The sequence below is a fragment of the Lagopus muta genome, chromosome 7 (assembly GCF_023343835.1).
Source record: "Lagopus muta isolate bLagMut1 chromosome 7, bLagMut1 primary, whole genome shotgun sequence".
Classification (NCBI taxonomy): domain Eukaryota; kingdom Metazoa; phylum Chordata; class Aves; order Galliformes; family Phasianidae; genus Lagopus; species Lagopus muta.
The window spans coordinates 5,965,724-5,985,859 of NC_064439.1; the positions used below are offsets into that span (position 1 = coordinate 5,965,724).

Below are 20,136 nucleotides of genomic sequence, written 5' to 3' on the forward strand. Positions count from 1 at the left end.
AAAGGGCTCTCTCTCCAATCATCGCACAGGGTCTCTGTCAGGACCTTTTTTGGGGGGGGAAAAAAAAGCAGCTTTAGATAAAATGGCTCATGGAAGCACTTGGTGGGCTTGGAGGGCTTTTTCTGCTTCAATTTCAAAGAAGAAAGCAGCTATTTGAGTCATTCAAATGGACAAAGATATTTCAACAAGTTAAGCAACGCTTCCAGATGCTTTTCCCTGAAATCAGATAACAAGCCCTTCACATTTCACCACATCAGTATCAGAATCTTCAATAGCAAAGACATCCTTTGCTAAATCTGTCGGTTCAGAAATCAAGCTAATGAATGAAAACAGCCTGCTCTGCATCTGCAGTTCATTATCCCAGTTGGGGTGTGCTCAGGGCAGCCATCCAGGTACGTATGACATGTTATACTTAGCAAATATTAAAAATGATGCGGTGGGAGAGAAAGACACATTATTCCAGGGTAGCAGAGTGCAGGTTTTGGAGCAGTTCATGTGGTCTTGAAGGGAACGTGAGCACAACCTCTGCTGTGTAAATAAACGAACAGCGCGTGGTTGATTTTTAAACAGTCCTTTCTCCCTGTAGCCTTCAACGCTCACACGCCACGTTCTTGTTACCTTAAGATAGACAGCAGAGGAAGGAGTCATTACCCTCAGCATCCCAACTGTTGCATTCCTGCATGTGTCACCTTTCTGTGACAAAGATGGAGCAGTTGGCACATCACACTGAGTGCTGCCGATGCACTCAACCCAGCAGAGCTATGGGAAGACAGGGCAGGGCCGTGTCCTGACAGCTCCAGGAGCATCACCCAAGGAGCTCAGCATCCCACACAGTGGTACTCTGGATAAAAGGCATCAACACAACACTGCTGACTGCAAAAATCAACTTTTAAATCATTTTTACCTTCTCAAGATATGCTACCTGCATGAAAGACTGAAGAGGGCACTCAAGGGAATAAAAAAAAAAAAAAAAAAAAGAGAAAGGAAAGAAGAGACTAATTTTAAACTGCCTTTATTTAATTAAAGCTAACCTTTAATTCAAATGCTGCTTTCAACACTCGCACCGTTTCCTAATTCTCAGATCTTTTTGCTCTGCCCTGAACTGCGACTTGAAGAATCAGGCTGTGGGATAATGGATGCTCAACCTTGCAGTTGTGAAAAGGCTGGTGAGGAGCCCTGGAAACTTTGCACCATTGTAACAGAGCAACACGTTATGACAAAGATTAAGAAGCACTACATCCCCGTGCAGAGACACTCAGTGACAATACAAGTGTCACTGTGTATGAGAGCAGGCAATGAAAGGAGAAATCTGTTTACAGTAAACACTTCTGCTTGTAAGTAGGGAACTGGAGTGACCTTCTGTTCTCAGAAGGATCGGTGTTAAGATGACTAATAGGCCAAGAAGGATTGATTTATCAGGAAAGAATAAGAATTTCACTATATATAGAGCGCATACAACTGGCAAGGGAATAGGTGTGGTGGGAAAGTAACCTCAGCGCTAATAAGAGAAGGAAGAGGAGGAACTACTCACAGCCAGGACAAGCCAACAGACACAGAACCAGGGCTGGTGCACAATGACTAAGGGAAGCTTCCAGCCTTTGGACAAAGCTGGTTTCAGCTTAAGCCCCGTGGCTTAAGACTTGATGTCCTAAAAACTTCTGGAATCAGAATGTGCAGCGGTGACTGATTGATTGGGAAGGATGCTGTGACTGGACAAAGGTGACAGCGTCTTATATTGGTGTGACACAAAGGTAAACCTTTGAATGTTACGTTCTATTAATCCTTACTGATGGGGCTGGGTTTTGGTTGGTTGGTGTTTGTTGTTTTGTTTTTCTTTTAGCAGAAACCCCTGCCTGAGCCCAGAACCACCAAGCATTGTCCTTTTGAACCGCAAAACTTCAGAGGGCCATTTTCTATAGTGCAGTTATTTCCCCTCTGTAGAACTGCATCAAGGGGAGCGAGAAAAGACTGGTTTATTCTCCCAGCTATTTAATGAGGCTGGAGCCCTCGCACTACAAAGCTTCTTTACTTCTCAGCTCACTACAGGCAACAACACACAAACACGCGCTTTGCTTTCACTGCCTCACTCTTTCTCCCAGCTCGTCTCAACTCAGCTGAAAAACAGCAAAACTTTTTGCAACATCACAAATGCCAGAATATCTCAACCTCTAAATGCCCCCAGATATCCGTGTTTTTTTCTTCTTTTTTTTTCTAGAGAGCTCCAAATGATTCCAAGTTTTCCTTTGTATCGCCAAATGCTCTTGGAAGAACATATTGCTCTTCATTTGATGGTACAGGACACGTTTTTCAAAGCATGCCAGAATTATCAAAGCCTTGCTAAAGGAAAAAAAAAAAAAAGGAAAAAAACACAACAAAACTAAAACTGCATTTTGCAGCTTTTATTTAGAAAGTAATGTGACAATTTTGAGAGCTGCATTAGCAACAGAGGTAATTACTGGGGATGAATGGGCCAATTGACTTGGACTCGCTTTCTTTTCCTCCATGCAAAAACCATGAGCCTTTGCACTTAGAGGAACGATTAAACCTGCATTCAGATAAACCAGTTAGGCTATTACCTGTCGTAACAGTTGAAGTCATCTAACCAGCAGCCTTTCTTCACCAGCTCGATGGATCCCGAGTTGTTTCTCCAGGAGGCGTAGCAGTGGAGCCGCTTGTCCTTCTCCCCCTCGCAGCGCTCCACGCCGCTCTGGTTGGTCTTCTCCAGCTCCCAGTTGGCGTTGTAGTAAATGCATTCCCTCGTCTCTGCCTCCCCGTGACCTGGTCCTGAAGCAAAATTCAAAGCCTAAGTACGTTCAAGCAACATCATTAACAGATCTCAGGAGGCACAGCTCCATGGGGCTTGGCTTTGAGTGACGCAGGCGTTAGTATCGCTCTCTACCATGGATAAAATAAGCATATCACAGATGTAAGCTTCAGCACAGGGTGTTTTCCTTTGCCAGTGGATGTGAAGAACAGAGATTAGGTTTGCGTTAGTTCACACCAGGAGCTCGTGGAAAAGCCAAGAGCCCAACAGAGACCCACAGGTCTCCTCTGGCCCAAGCAACACACACAACTATAGCACAGGAGGGTACAAGATAACCCATTCCTGGTGTTTTTCAACCACAGAAATCCTGTTTAGGAACAACAATCTCCCAGCGTGCTGCTTGCTGGGCTGTCACACAATGCAGTTACACACTCCCTCTCCATCACTATTTCAGGAAGCACTGTCTAAAAATAAACAGTTTATTATGCAGATAGGACGTAACAGGGAATAGATAATATTCAACCTGCAGATGAGAGCCAGACCAGCCTCATCTCACTTAGATCCCGTTTCAAGCTTATTTTGGTAAGGTGCTGCTAAATGCCACATTTTATGTTGTGGTTGCCGTGTCTCGTGCCCCTTTCTACCCAAGAAACATCTTAAGCAAAAGCAACTCTATTCGCTGAACAACTGCAGCCACATCAAATGGACCTTTGGCCACCACAAACCGGGGACTCTCCATAACCTTTTCCTCATACTAACAGTTTACAAGAAGTTCTTCAGGTCCCCCAGGTGAAGGAATTCCTTCATGGCCACCAGACCGCACAGCACAAACACAACTATAGATATTATCAGCTTGAAAAAGGAATCAAGCAAGGGAACACTGGTATCTCCATGTGAAATATTTTGTCTTAAGTCTTAGAAATTCTCTCTTCATTTGGAAATACTCTGCTCTGTGACATTTTGATGATTTGTTTAAAATGAAAGGAAGGGAACCAAACACATGAGTTGGAATAGGATACCCTGAAACATCACCAGGAAGTTCATGACTTTGTGAATCCTGAGATGCCCTGCAGCCATCTCTCCTTGGGATTGCCCAACCCAAGGCGAGGTCAGACCTGGCCATTATATTGATGGATTGCAGTCACAGAAAACATAAGTATCTCAATGGAATGTGTTGAGTGGGTAAAAAGCTTGAATGGCTCCATCAGGATGGCAAAATGAAAGTGCTGAGCCCTCAGAAAAGCCAGACCTCTGCAAAACACAGTACTTCACTGGCAGGATAATTTTGTAGTGCTTTCTTGACTCTGCTTTCTCCAAAGGTATGCAAGGTTTAATGTTGAGATTAAAGCAGTCAGGGCCATGTCTGGACAATCTAAATGCAAACTTGTCTGTGATTACTGCTCAACACAGCAAATAAGGCACTTCTGAAAGGTCTCTAAAAGGTGATTCAGTTTGGCCTTCAGGAAACACTAAGCAATGAGTGGCTTACAGCCAGCAGAGAGAACACTCTGCCTAGCTCTGGGCACCAGATCCTGGCTCCCTGGAACATCAGCTGCCCTATCTGAACACTCATCTACCACCAATTTAAGTGTACTCACAACACCCAGCCAGAGAAGAAAGAACTACTTTAATCCCAAGAGCTGAAGCATGAGGACTGAAGGATTTGTTCTAAGTGAACAGGGAGGAAGCCTGACCTGTCTGCACCTTCTGAAGCTGCTACATCTCCAAACTGTTCCCAGAATCAGCTTTCAATTTTGCAGGGATCAGAAGTGTGTAAAGCACCAAGGAGATGCCATTTGAGCTGGAGAATGCACTCAAGCTACTGCATGCAGTCCCATCTACTGCACCAGTTTTTAGCTCTCAAGAGGCAGCTAGTAAAGAGTGTGCATCATCACAGGATCCTTTAAGTTGAAAACACCTTCAAGACCATCAAGTCCAACCATCAACCTAAGTTACTGAGTCCCACCACTTAATTATGTCCCTTAGCACCAAGTCCACACGCCTCTTAAATACCTCCAGGGATGGAGACTCCACCTCTTCCCTGGGCCGCCCATTCCAATGCCTGCTCACCCTCTCCATGTCAAAATTCTTCCTGATATCCAATCTAAACCTCCCTTGGTGCAACTTGGAACCCTTTCCTCATGTCCTGTCACTTGAGGAAAGATGACCCAGCACAGAGCAGGAGCATCACAAGAACTGCCACCGCAGTTACTGCACGGGCTGGGGGTGATGTGCCCAACCTGCTCCAGCTGCCAACACTGGGCCTCAGCGATGGGTAGCTTATGGTATGGAGCAAAGACATCAGACTAGAAAGATCTCTTTGCCTTTTGAAGAGGTGTTTGATTCCTCAATAACTCTTTTTCAGGAAGAATGTTTCATCTGCATCGTGGGAGAGACTGGAAGGGAGGAGGGGTAAGGAGCAAGTCATAAAGCTGGTTTCAGAAACTGGAAATTATATTCAAAGCACACACGAACAAGAGCTCAATTTCAATAGCACCTGCAGGTTTTATCGGCGCTCGCAAAGCTCCATCTGAGTTTTCCTCTGACAAGTTGCTTACTATAATAAAAACAACCTACCAATATCCCTCAACACGGAACAGTGTCAATATTGACACTCCTTGTTAAAGCCTTGATATTTGTTCTGCTGATACTTACACCATGCTTTGTTAGGGCAGATTAGGGGTTTTTGCTAAATAAGAGTCAAATCAGCAGGAAAGCAAGGGAGCATTGTCTTGTGTGCGTGAGGAGGTGGTATCTTTTTATTTATAAAGGAATAAGCAAATATCTTAGCTTCAATGTAATACTTAACATGGCTTCCAGCTGATAGCTAACACTCACTATCACCTTCTGGTTCATTCCTCGAATCACATTTTCTAATATCATTTCCATCAGCGCAAACCAAATCCTGCTTCAGCACTAGATGGAAATTTCCTCTCCCCTCTCCCAACCAAATCTCCCAGAAAGGAGGGGATTTAATGAACCGTTTGCCTGGGAAGCAGCCCCAAGATCTAATCCCGGCTCAGCTACCTCCGTCTGTAACCTCAAGCAATATCAGGCAGTCTCTGCTTTCTTCACCTGAGATGAGGGCTGATGCAATGCACAAAGCTGCGGGGAGAATTGAGGTTTCCACTGTGCTTTGAAAAAAGAAATTCCAGCCTGCTAAATCCTGAGCTCAGCCCAGGCTCCCCTCCCCCAAGACAGTTGTCTTTTCTGGAACAAGTTTCAGATTAAGAGTAAGATCTGCTTGCAAACACACAAAAACCCAACTCTGCAAACAGCAACTGCGCCAAGAAAACGGCCTTTCACAGTTTTTTCCCCACCATCAAAGTTGAACAAAAGCAAGCACAAAGTTTTGGATGATTAGTACATGTCTGTTTTCCTTAACACCACTCCCAAGGATGCTTGCCTTCAGGAGACACTTGAAGAGCCTGTGTGTTTCCTACCCGTTTTCCGATATTTTTAGCGCATCTTTGGGTGAGCATCCCCAGTCTGCTGGGTGCCCAGAGCTGCAGGAAACTCTTCTGCTTCTGCTCAAATGGTCTCAGCAGGAAAGAGCAGGGCTCTGCTTGCCTCCTCTTCCCTCACTGGGTCATGGGGTCATCTGTGCCCATTACAGCAGAGCCCCAAGAGGTCTACAAGAAGAACTGGATGGGATTGCCTCAAAACGGGCACGGGAAGCATTTTTGACCTTCCACTCACACACATCTAATGAATAAATGCAACAAGGGTTGGCTTGGAGCAGGCTGGGCGTCCCTCCATGCACAGCAGCAACAAATGGTTCTAATCCCATGACTCACTCATTTCTGGAATAAAGTCTGAAGTAGTCTGATTTCTTTGTGATCCTGTGTGGAGTCAGGAGGTGGACTTGATCTTTATGGGTCCCTTCCAATTCAGGATATTCTATGATTCTAAATCCTTCCTGAAATCAAGGAAGAATTAAGGCTTCACTATAGCAGCTGTGCTTCTGACATCCCATTGCATGAAGGAGGAGCTTTAGGGATGCTGCGGAGTGGGATGATGATGTACCACCAAACCAAAACAACACTCAGCATCCCAACATTGTGATGACAGAGGGAAGTCACCCACCACCAACTTCTTGAACGCAGCCCTGAGAAGCTGTTGTGAGGTTGGTTCCCTTGGGTCCAAGTCTGCTTCAAAAGAGTGCAGCATCACAAGGGTTTTTCCGAGTAAGACCAGCACCCATCAAGGCAGGTAATGATGGGAAGAGGACTGAAGCACTGTGCAACCATTCCTGCACATGGGAGCTGCAAGCACAGAGGGAGCTCATTAAAAAGGGTCCTCTTGAACCCCAGGACTCCAGCCTTGGGACCTCGCTGTTGATCCGAGACTCAAACTCTGCTCTCTGAACGTGGAGCTGCCAACAGATCAGCGGGGCTGTGTCATTATCCAACATCTGCTAAATTATAGCCAGGATCCAAGGTAGCAGCTCTGGGTCTAGGTGTTAGCAGTTGCTGAGCTCCTAGCTCATAATTAGACACGCAGGGAATATCTTCCCCAAGGCTGAAGGCTGCTATAAATCTCAGCTCTTTATCTCTGCCTGTCCCCTTTTTAAAAACTAAAATGAAAGTATATACGAGAAGATGGGATGTGTCAAAATAGTCTGCACAAACACAGAGTGATTTCCCAGACAGCCTGTTTGCCTAACTGTCAAAACCACCGGGCTTTATACACAAAACTGTGTATGCAACTGAAGTTATTTGCAAACACTTGGTTATGTCCCTATATAGCTATTTGTACATGTAATTTTATAATATAAAATGACAGAGATTGTACACTGAATTGGGGTAATTGCCCTCTAATTTGGAGGGTAATTGCATGTAGCAATTAAGCAACTGCAGATGCATTCTTGCATGTGTGATTATGAAAGTCGGGCCCTTTGTTTGAGGTTTGGTTTTGTTTTCAAGAACTATCCCTCAAACCACAGCAGCGTTTGGATAGGCTGGGGAAGGAAAGGCAGCTGGTGCTCACCTGGCCAAGCAGCACCCACCAGCCACACGCCTGCAGGGATGCTCAGCTCGTCCCAACCTCACTGACCCAAAAGTTACATGCAAGACTGCAGCTTAAAGAGATTCAAGTTGTTGCTGATAACATTTCAGATCACAAAATCAAGCCAGAGGAAGGCTCACAACTGGGAAAGTTTGGGAAATGTTGCTCCAGAGAGACCACCCAGTTCTATCTCTGCAGAGCCTATAATGAATCCACAATTAGTACGTGTTGCTCCAGCACTTATTCCCTGAGCACAATGATTTCATTCCTGCTGTACTTAAACAATAAGCCTAAATACGTTTTTAGGCAAGGCATCAAACCAGCGATGACATCTGTGGTTAAGTACATAACTGTGCATGAGGATTTAAAAACTCACTGCTTATATCCCTGGCTCTTTCACAAAGCTTTGAAGCAGCACAGCCCCATGTACCAGAAATGAGCTGCTCCGGCCAAAACTTCACTGTACCTTTGGGCTGGCAGCCCATCCACATCACCGTGGACACTCAGGCACAAACCTCAGGCTCACCTCTCCTGGCCACACAGGTGTGGGAGATCCTCTAGGGCAGGAAAGGGCAGCCCCTAATTAAATATCCTGGTAAGAAAAAAAAAAACCCACAACTTTTTCCAAAATCTTTTTGGCTTTTAAGCCCGATCAGGTAAAACCAGTCCATGAAGCACTGAGAACATCACGCCAAGGGAGGATATTACTTTGAATTCTGTTTTCTGTCAATAGATTTGGCATATCCCACGATAAAAGAGCTTGGAGTTTTCTAGTCAATCAATGGTTGTTAATCTATTATCTCAGCATCTATTGCCATGGTAACCTGCAATGATGCCATTGACAACCAGTCTCAAAAGGACAGGAGGATTTAAGTCATTTTCTTTTAAAATTAAAAAAGGAACTTTAATATTAAGAAATACATCCTCCTGCTCACCAGGGATGACAGCTCAGGGCTTCTATATTCACACCATGACTCACGCTTCACAGCTTCCACGGACATCTGTGTAGCAATCCCCTTCCCATCTATCTCTTTTTTAACTTGGGCTTAAGTCGGTTAAAAGATAACAAGGAAATTATTTCAAAGAATTAGGTCTTTATTGCAATTTTCCCCCAGACTGCTAGCACTGTGAAACATAAGGAGGTGGTGGAGTCACCAACCCTGGAAATGTTCAAGGAATGCATAGAGGATGTGTCGAGGGACATGATTTAGGAAGAGCCATTGGTGATGGGAGGACGGTTGGACTTGGATGGTCTTGTGTGTCTTTTCCAACCTTGGAGATTCTATGATAGAAGCGTGCTTTACGAGTCATTGCCACCAACTTGGGGAAAGAATGCAGTACATATTTAATTCTTCTGAATAGTTTCCCTGGTACTTTAGATTGAATGGAATGGATAGAAAAAGGATCTGGAGAAGGACACACAAAGCCCAGCTCTGCACAAGCCCACAACACCAGACAGGTTCTCGTGCAGGGGTGGAACTGAGTGAGATGAGTGTTACTCAGTTCTCTGAGATACAGAGCATGCACACACACGTGTGCAGATGATGAGATGAATCTCTTGGCCCAAAAGGGGAGGATTGCTCAGGAAAAGGTTTTGTAAATCATTTCTCTGGCCAAGAGGGATCCGAGGAGGTTTGGCCAGGCCAGAGGCGGGGTTGGCATGCAGCAGGACAGAAACATTGCCAGCAGTTAATCAATTTTTGGAAGTAGTGTTTTGTTTTGTTTTTTTACTTGAACTTAGCTGGTCATTCTTATATTTTATCTAAAGAATAGATATTTTAGTTAGCCATTAGGAAAATCCTATTTTGTATCATCTCAGTTAAGGACAAAGCCAAAATGTAATTAGATTTCTCCCTTTGCATTGCTAACTGCGTTTGTCTCCCCAAAAATGTTTTAGTTCTTTAATAAAGCCATCAGGGAGATCAATCAGAAGCATTTAATGCCATGGTGTTTCTGTATTTCATGTTTAAATGCACTCTGGGTCACAAATGAGGTAATTTGGGCAGCAATGCTCAAATCAGATTAGTAACAATATATAAAAAAGGCCCTTTAAAAAAAATATATAGAGAGAGAGAGACAGAGAGAGAGAGAGAGAGGGACATGCACGCATTGCTGTGCTATGCCCAGGAAGATAAAATCACAGGATCACTTGAGTTGGAAGGGACCCTTAAAGGCCATGTAAGTCAACTCCCTTGCAATGAACAGGGACACCTACAGCTCCATCACTGATGCAAATGAAGCCAGCCTCAATCAACATCATCATCATCATCGACACAAAGCTTTGCACCAAAATTGGCCTCAAGTCCCTGCTGGGTATGAAGCCACTTGTCCCCAGCATGTCACCACCTCAAAACAAATATATGTGCAAGATCCTCATCACAAATCCTACCTGGTGAATGCTGACTGTTCCTACACTGACTCTTCTCATTAGGAGACACCTCCTTGCTACCTCCATACAACCACACCAAGGAAATCCTTTGCTCCCTATAGGATTTCCATAAGGGTTAGTCCCGTTTTTCCCTCCAGACCGTGACATTTTGAACAAGCACATTGTTTTTTGGGTATTTTTTTCCCCATAGATTTGTACATTAAGCATTAATGCATTAATTTGTGCATTAAGCAGCCCGTTTATTTGGCTTCGGGTAGTGACAACTACTCTCTGGCATGAAAAAGGAAGCTCATGGGGTATGCATTGTGCAAATAACCTAGTGAGAACATTGTCTCAGCCCTCAAACTTTCCAGCCTAAGTGAGAAAATATTAGACTTTCAGTGACAAGATGAAGATATTTCCAACTATACCCCTGAAAAGATTTTGGCCAGATGCACAAATCACTAAGTAAAATATGCAGTAAATTCTGAAATGACATTTAAAACACAATCATTTGTTCTCTTCCATGTTCCTGGGGAGACATCATGAGGTCTCGAAAGAGCATGGGAGAAGGAAGTGAAATCATGTATGTTCATAAATATTTTCTCCCAACACACTGAAGTTTTGAAAAGCTTTCAAAGCAAGCCCTGCTCAAGCCATCTCCTTCAAGGCAAAGGGATGAGGATATGGGAGCATCTCCTTGTGGAGCACAGACACATCAGGAGCAGCAATAACCACAACCATTTCTTTCCAAGCCATTTCACATGTGCCTCCTCCATCCCACCATCTTCATCCTCCTTAAGATTAATAAAATCACAGAATATGCTGAGTTGGAATGGACCCATAAGGATCATCGAGTTCAACTCCTGGCTCCACACAGGACTACCCAAAATCAGACCAAACATCTGAGAGTGCTGTCATCTGTGGAAATGCCCTTTCAGAGCTCCTTATTTCTAAGGTCTCATCCAGACAGGGGCTGATGTGTCTAACATGCCACATACACCTAATATAATGGTGGAACATCATACCTGCTAAGAATTTTGGTCATCAACCTCGATTCATCATCTACATGTGGCCCTCTAAGATTTAGCAGCAGGGACATTTCAAATATGCTTTAAAATGTGCTGAGTCTACTAAGATTGGGCCCCAAGTGCTTTTCTATTGATTCTGCTTGACATTTCCAAATACCACAATTCCAAATTTAATTCACTGGTAATTGGAAAAACTGTAATGCATGTAAATGGACAAGATGATGTGGGAAGTCCAAAAGGTCAGACATCAGGAAAGCATGCCCCCAAGAACTAAATGATGTTTGTTTGTCTTCTTGTCACCCTCTTCCACTTGAATAATCAAAAGCTTGGAGCTGGGCAGTTTTCTCAGCAGGATGGAAGAAGAAAGAAAATGAAATAGTACAATCTGCCAGGACAGAGTTCAAAATCAGTTTTAAGCTCCATCACCAACCAAAATCCAAATGCACTGTAGAGATGACTCACTTTGTCAGCAGATGACATGAGTGAGTGTTGAATTCATGAAATAATCAGTTTCATAATTCTTTGTCACTAGATTCCTTTTAGGATGGTGAGGCACTGGGACTACTGTCCGCATTGGTTGTGGATGCCCCATCCCTGGAGGCATTCAAGGTCAGGCTTGATGGGGTCCTGGGCAGCCTCAGCTGGCTGCCCACTGCAGGAGGGTTGGAAATGAATGATCCTTAAGGTCCCTTCCACCTAAGCCATTCTATGATTTATCTAGAAATCTGGTTTCTAAGGTTGCCTTCCTGCTGCTCCTTGGCTTTACTTACTGGTATTTAGCTTCTCCTTACCAGCCGGGTGAAGGGCAGGGAATGGCAAGAGTAAAAGTCTTACTAGGTCTCTACCTTTCCAGTGCATAAGGTCCAGCCTCTATTCTACTCTGATGATGAACACTGGTAGGCTGATCTCACCTGGAGTCTCCACTTTATTGCTAAGATGAACCCTGACTTCTCTTTCAGAGACACAAAGGGATTCAGAAAGAAGAAATGCTGCAGGATCACGCAGAGGATCTTTATGTAGAGCCATTGGTCGCAGCTAAGCCCACATCTCCCTCAGCCTGCTTGGATCTGCATGGTCAGTGCTTTGACGGGTAATTAAGCTCTCTGGGGCAAAGAGCATTCTCATAAGACATATAGGACAACTAAATTCCTGCATTCATACTTATGTTTTAGAGTTTTAGGTGCTGGTCAACCTGCAACCACCAGTGAGTGAGCAATCACCGATGCTCCAATGACCTCCTACACTTTAGCTCAAAGGGTAAAAACATGACACAAAGCAATAGCTCGATTTATAACTGGTGTTACAAGGAAGAAAGAAAAACAATTCATTACCACATCCCAATCAGAATTTCCTCAGTTCAGCCCACAACAGTATGTATGAAAGCACTTGACAGCTCCTTGAAGCAAACGATATCTTCTACATTACTTCCTAGATGCTCACATCGTTCAGGTTTTGCAAAATTAAATAAAATAAATAAAATTAATAAACCAGAAGCAAAACAAAGAAACAAACAGAACACAAACGCACTGTCTTTTGAAAGCCTCTTTTCCAGAGTGCACTGGTATTTGAAGAGTTAACAGGCTTCAAGTGAAGAAGGAGAAGGCTGAGCCTAGTGAGGAAAAAAAGGGAGGCAGGAAGAAAAGTGACTCTCTAGCCTTAGCAATCACACACTAGCCTTAAGCCCTCCAAAAGGAAGTAAAGACATTCCTAAAATTCTTCACAGGATGAGAAGCCAGTTGTCAGCTGAATTAGAAGTCGGTTTCTCCAGTCTTTATACTCCTAATGGCAAATCCCACATGAGCAGTTTCAAAAGCCTCTTTTACAATGCAGTATCTCCCGAGTGACTACAGCACATCTAGGACGTGTCTCGTGTTTACAGAAATGTACCTTTCTCCTTTGTGTCTATTAAAAAACAAAAAAAAAGCAACCATCAAATGACCTGAGGAAGGAATGCAGCACAATCCAATAGCATCATGCAATTTCCACTGATTGTTTCTGTTACAATAATGAAAAGGCACAGTAGAAACGGCTGGATAACTTCAGATTCTCTGAAGACAAGTTATACAAGAAATGCTGAAGAGTTATTATGTGAAGAGAAAAAAAATTAAATCACCTTATTAGCTTTTATCTTGATTACACACTCACCAGCATCTGGATTGCACTCTGAAATAAATACATTTCTGAGCAGAGTTGTCCTAGAGAGCTGAAACTCTGCCTGTTCCAGAGACAGAAAGCAATAAAATAACTGTACTCTTGAACAGTTACTTTCTTTCCCACTTGTTTTACGGTGTTTTCAAGTCATAGGAAAGATTGAAACACTTTGGATCACAGTGCACGTGATGGCATGGCATGGAAGAAGGAACATTTACCTTCCATCTGCGGCCAATCTTTCTGGATGATGTGAGCTCTACAGCTCCACCCTGGAAACTGGAGATGTCTTCCTCCAGGTTGCCCCTTCCCAAGGTGACTAAGCCCCAAAATTACAATAAAAGACAATGCAACACTGCAGTCCCAGATGACTTTCAAACCACAGGTAGATTTGGGAGCCTCCACGATCTCTGAAGCTGCTCCTACATATTCAGATGATGACATATGAGAAAAAGGAAATGGAGGTGGTCTTGTCTGGGTACTTAAAGGAATACCATGAGTATTTGGAAGGGTTCAGCACTGAAAATGCAATGAGAACCCAGGTGGTACAGATAGCTGGGTCTCTGAGAGGAAAATAACAAAATAAAGTTGGCAGTCTTGACTGCACAACTGCTGTAGTTATGAAATGACAAGGTTTCATCTCTTGTGATTCACCTTACATTCAGCTTTACTGGCACTGCTCTGCTGCCAAGTTCCACCAAAGCATCAGCTGCCCTAAGCCATCTTCCTGCCATGCCTTGGTTTACCTGTATATACATCAACTAGCATTAATCTGTGAAGCACTACATAAGATGTGGCTCGATTTCCAAACTACTGTTTTGCACACAAATCTTCCCTCTAAACTGAATAGTCAGTGGAAAGACCTTTCCTGCTATCAGAGAGCAGGTCACACCTTAACAAGGCAAACTATTTCCAAACTTGAAGATATTTGACATTTCCTTCCCTCTCAATTCTCCAGAATTCAATATGAGGGGAACCAAGGGCCAATTCCTTCCTGTTTAAACTATACCACAAAAATCATTACTCCCTCCAGAACATGCAAGATGTTCATATTAGGGTGCAGCTCAATCCTTTCCTTTCTCCTTAACAGCATCATCAGCAAAATGCAATCATCACTCATTGATTTCTCATGAATGGGAAAGGCGCCTGCAGGAGTATGTACACACAGGTCTGGCAGCCACGTGTAGATGAGAGAACTCCAACCCCAAACACCTCACTGCCTCCCCAAGCTCACACACACCCAGGGACACACACATGCATAATGTTCCCACTTCTCTAATGCAAAGATACAGTACGAGACATTGCTGTGCACTCAGAGGGAAAAGAAATGGAAGACACAGCACCAATAAATTCAATTTTCTCTAAATTACAAAAAAATAAAATAAAATTCCAAGGAAACGTCAAAAGTTGACCTGCAACAACGGCCAGTTGAGCAATAAAAGCAGACAGTTACTAGGTTTGAACATATGGTTTTTCAGCCAATTTTTGTGAACTTTGGTAATGCGCTACAGCTACCCAAGAAAAGCAAACAAAGCATCAGATAACTTTCCAGAGAGAGCAGCACTGTGCATCTGTTTCACATGGTGCAGGTGAATATACCTGACCCAAGCAAGCAGCTCCGGGCACTGCAGCATATGGAAAGCTCTGCATCTTTCCATATCTTTCTTTCTAAGGTCAGAGGAAAGACAGTACCATGGGAGAGTTTCAGCCCATTGATCATTTCCCATGGGTATCCATCACACTTCAAATATTTCAATGTAAAGACTGTAGCACATGATTTACACTATTTAATACTACAGCCACAGCAAAACATAATGTAATTCTTACAGCTATCCTAGGGCTCCATGTGAGTTCAAAGATATGCTCTTTTCTTAATGAGGAATAAAGACTGGAGAATAACATTTCTTACTGATCTCCTCCATCTCAGAGTTGGCTCTTATTTGGTAAGGCTGAAGCAGCCAACAAAGCTGCAGTAAAAGTTGGTGGGATTCAGGTTCAAAACAGATCAGGTTCTTCAGGAACCTGAAAGGAAGTGATTCTTCAGGAAAAGTGATTCAGGAAGTGGTTCTTCAGGAAAAGGGCAGGTGATGTGGTGAACCCCTTCCTAGAGGATGCACTGCTGCAGGTTTACATGAACTCAGGGGAACACTGGACAAACTTTATGGCAATAAGATGGGGACAGGCCACTGGACTGGGTGGGTTTTTTGTTCCAGTCCATTCTGGCCAACATATATTTGGCCTTACTCAAAGTCCTCAAACTGAAAAACACTAGTTGCTGAAGTAAGGACACGAGGTGCCTTACAGAGTTTGTCCCGCTCCCCTTCAGATCAAGGCTTGGGGCAGCTTCTCAGTGGGCAGAGCTTTTGCATGGGATTTTCAACTGCTCACTGGCATTTTTCTTCTTAACTATTTTTTAATGTTCTATGCAGCAGGATGGTCCTTCTTCCTTTAAAGAGGAAAGCGTGCAAGAGTGATCAACAACAGTGCAATATACATTAACATCACATCATAAATGACCTTTACCTTGAAGCTGAGGAAGCTACCTGTGCCCACTTGAGTGCATCCTGGAAGAAGATGTTGGCCAAGAGTTGGTCAGGTTGCTGGCCAAGAGTTTGAAAGGGAGTAAAGATGCTTGTGCAGGGTAGCCAGCCTCAGCTGTCTCAAAAAGGTGTCTGATTCTTGAGGGGGATTAAAAAAGCTCAGAATGTCTCGAACTGGATAGTGTCCATCTGACTTTCTTTCCAGTAGGATGAGGACTACATGTTAGTTGTGCTGATATGCACCACACATTTAGTGTAAATTTACGGTGCCACTGTTTTTCAGGAAGGAGATAAGTAAGATCTCTCTTCTTAGAAGAGGACTAGTCCCATCTTTAAGCTATATCCTCAGACACGCCTGGATGCAGGTATGAAGCAGAGCCCCATGCATATGTGTGAGAAGCAGAAGCAAGATGCATACAAAGCCCAGGCAGCAGAATAACACGTGCATCCGTTTACACTGTACAATTATAATTTCAAAAGAAAAAAAAAGTGTTAGGAAATGTTTTTGAAGACAGCCAGAAACGTTTTGCAAGGATAGCTGACTCAAGCCCTCAATCTAGCTGTTTAGCTGATGACTGGAAAACAGCCCTGGCTATGTTTATTCTTTAGACAAAGTCCAGCTAAAAATGCATCCAGGCTTAAATAATCTGTGTAACAATGACCTCAGAACCCCAAATACAACATTGCATTATATGCAGGTTTCCCAACAGCACAAAGCATTGTCAGGGCTAATCCCCAGCTTTCCCCTTTTGACAACACAGGGTTCTCCTCTTTGCACCATCACGGCTGCTTTTGGATGTAATACACTATTCCAGTTCCATTTGCATTTCAATATGGCCCCAAGGGCTTAACGTACATCTGGTCCTCACTGTGTTAGTCTCTTCCAAAGAGGCTATAGCTGGAACAGGGTGAGACAAAGGATGCTCCGCATATCTCGCAGCCTGGAGCACTATCGAGCACAGCCTGCTGCATCCCCATCTGAACCTCCGTGCTCCCCTTGCAGCTCTCTGTCCCAGCACTGCTTTACAAAGGGCAGCGTGTGTCCTTACGCTGCTGTCACGGGTGCGGAGAATGGGAGGAGGCGGCGCAGCTCCAAGCCCAACGTTACGCATCGGATCAGGAATGAGCCAGTAGGAACATTTGACCTGTCAGTGTCAGAAGATCCCAAACTTTCCATGCTATCCAGTCAACAAAAGCTTAACTTAAGACACTTTAACATGGCTTGGGAAGTACAGCTGTCACCCACAGATTTCTGGCTTTATATCCATCCCTCGTTATAATTGCCCTTGCGTCGCCCCATGAATGTGGTGAGCATCATCTCTGCTGGGAGAGAACTTCATGTGTTTGTAAGGAGTTTTGCAGGGGCTCAGCAACATAGGATGTAATGCCGTCATCTCTCCATCTTTAAAATAAATATATAATATTCTAAGCAAGGACACATATCAAAGAGCACAGGATGCAGTGCAATGACTCATGCAACCGGCAAAGTATAAAATTGGCTGCATGCATGCCTGCATAGGGCATTCTGCAGCTCTTCCTATAATTAGTCCTTCAGATGCTAGAGGGGAAAGTAACAAATTCAAAGAGGTTCCACTTCCCAATTATTCACATATTTCCAAATCAAATGGTTGTCTGTCAGAGAGCAACATGCCATTGCCCTAGGATAGCAAAATGCAAACTGAAAACTCTCTCCAGGAACAGGATTTGCTTTCATTACATTTATATCACCTAATTCATTTTAAGATTATATATAATTAGTCTCTCTTTCCATTCCTTCTCCTCTCCCCTCCCCCCATAATTCAGTGTTCTCTCCTAAGCAATTTCAGAACATACCACACATGCCAATGGCTCTTCTAAATCTCCTGCCTTTCAAATAATTCGAGGGGTTTTTTTAAGCATATTTTCTTCCTTTAAATCCTCAGACCTTTCAGGTATGCACTACACTTCTGTGAGCTTTTACTTATTTGTTTAAGCACACACCTTTGAGGAACTTTTACCTTCACTTCTCATTCGCCTGAGATCGTCAATCACCCTCCATAACATTTCAATGCTGGTTCCCATCACCCTTGGACCAGCACGCTGCCTACACCCAAATCTCTTCACTCTCATTTCAGATCCTCCCAAACTGAGCAGCTGCAGCTTTACAGAAACACAGCCCCAAGCTTTCTGTAATGCTGTATGCACACATGCCCACCGTGGCTTTAGCAAGGAAGCAGATACCTGCTGCCAAAGCATGGACCTGGGAGCTCACAAGGGTTATGGGGAAGCGTGGCCCCATAGCTCTCCCAGGTGCAGACGGAATTTGTTCCATTCTCACATGGAATTTTTTCTTTCCACCTCATGTGGGATAAGCTGCTAGCAGAGGGAAGATGCCTCAGCCACTTGGTCGAGGCACAGTGCACATTAAACCAAGCAGGTAAACCTGCTGCAGAGTTTGACATGGGATCATAGAAGCACAGAATCACCTACGATGGAAAAGACCTTCAAGATGACCAACCATCAGCCTGTGCTACCTGATCCCAAACTGTATCTCTTACCACTATGTTCACACATCTCCTAAATTCCTCCAGGGTCAGACAAAGCCACTACACCTGGACCTCTTTCCCACTCAGAGCAATAGGTCATTACAGCATCATTCCCAACAAAGAACACTTTCCTTACTGCAGAACAGAGTGAGCTCTGCATCCTGAGCAAAGCTTTCAGCAATGCATGAGGGGACTCCTGAGATGCTTGAGTTATTTCTGACCAGCTATGAGTACAAAGGAGTTATTTCAGGACTATTAATTTTTTTTTTTTTTTAACGAGGAAGGAGGAGGCTCTTTCTCTAGCAGGAGAGATGGCATTTGCTGCTGCTTCCTGCTGGGCTTCAGCCTTCTGCTGAGATTTCCCTGAATTCAGGGGAAAGTCACATTGATCAGCAGTTGTTTTAGTGCACATCGTGTTGGGGCCAGATGAAAAGCAAGGATTTCTATAGGACATGAAGCAGCTCAGTACTGAAATAAAGAATACACCTGGTGGGCCACCAGCATCATCCCACCACCGTGGTGCCACTCTGCCCAGCCAGGCAGCTCTCAGCGAAAGCACCCAGCAGGTTTTATTAAGCCAAAATTAGCCATTCCCCTACGGCAGGGACATGTCACAGGGGTTTGTGATGACTCTTATTATTCTTGGATTCTATTTCCACCTCCTCCAGTTCTGCTCATTCCCCACTACTCACACTGTGATGGATGGACATCTGAAATCTTTCCTCTCCAGGGCAGCAAAGCCTGGGTAACTGCACCCTTCTGCAGTGAGGTTGTGGCTTTGAAGAACAAGCTCTTGGGGTTCTTCCAATTTGTAAAAGCAATTTATACAAAATCCCAAGAAAACAAAAGAAGTGCCACCTCATTCTCAGCTGGTTCCAGGTGTGACCTCTGCTGTGTGCTCTGGGATGGATACTCCTTAGCACCCAGCCTATGTGCCTCCTTACATAGCCACGAGAAAAATACTGCAGCTCTGAGCTTGGGTAACTCCCAGCTGGATGTAGAAATCACTGGTGTTTTGCAAGCTGCTTGCCCTCAGCTGGAAAGCAAAGGTGCTATTATCCCTCCCTCCAAGTCCTCAGATATGACTGACACATCAGCTGCAAGGGATTTTCCATATCACGGACTCCCTCTCCAAATTGCAGCCCACAATTGCTGGTTGCAATCACTCGGCAGCTTCTGTGCACGTGGGGCTGCAGCAGGAGCAGAATATCCACTAGCAAACATGCTTATTTTAGAACAACACTGTTTTGTTGCAGTTTACCCCCCTGGATAGATTGCAATGAAATAATGCAGGTTAAAAATAGGAAGCCCACATTTGCATAGTCATTTAGGAGTAGCTTACCCATTTATTTCATATTGCATTTTATTTTCAATAGCACATCTGATCGAATCATTGGCTTCCGTGCTCAAGAGCAGGGAAGGAAACAAGTTCCTGCTAATAGTTTCTGCATTCAGGAACTAGTAACATTTTAAACCAGGTAGACAAACATGAATGAGACATTACAACAGCAGTCCAAAGAGCTCTTCCTAGAGCAGCATCCAAAGCATTTCTGGCAGCAACACGTTATGTGACACACGTAACATGCTCAAGTTTTTCCTTCCAGGAGCAAAGACAAGGTGGGATGGGGAGAAGGGAAGCAGTATCAGTTCATTGGTGAAATCTGGGGGCAGCTCACAATGAGGCTGCAGCAGCCTGGTTCCACTGCAGCAGTGGTGCTCCCACAGAGACACCATAGAGCACATCACTCGAGGC

The 20,136-nt window shown here is 44.1% G+C and overlaps 1 protein-coding gene across 1 annotated transcript in view; it reads right to left on the reverse strand.

Annotated features, from left to right (window-relative positions):
* Positions 1–20,136, reverse strand: part of ACVR2B (activin A receptor type 2B) — a 92,433-nt gene that overhangs the window by 18,651 nt on the left and 53,646 nt on the right. Inside the window, exon 2 of the mRNA XM_048951478.1 lies at positions 2,577–2,784. Coding sequence (XP_048807435.1) covers positions 2,577–2,784 — 208 coding nt within the window. The remainder of the gene's footprint in view (positions 1–2,576; positions 2,785–20,136) is intronic.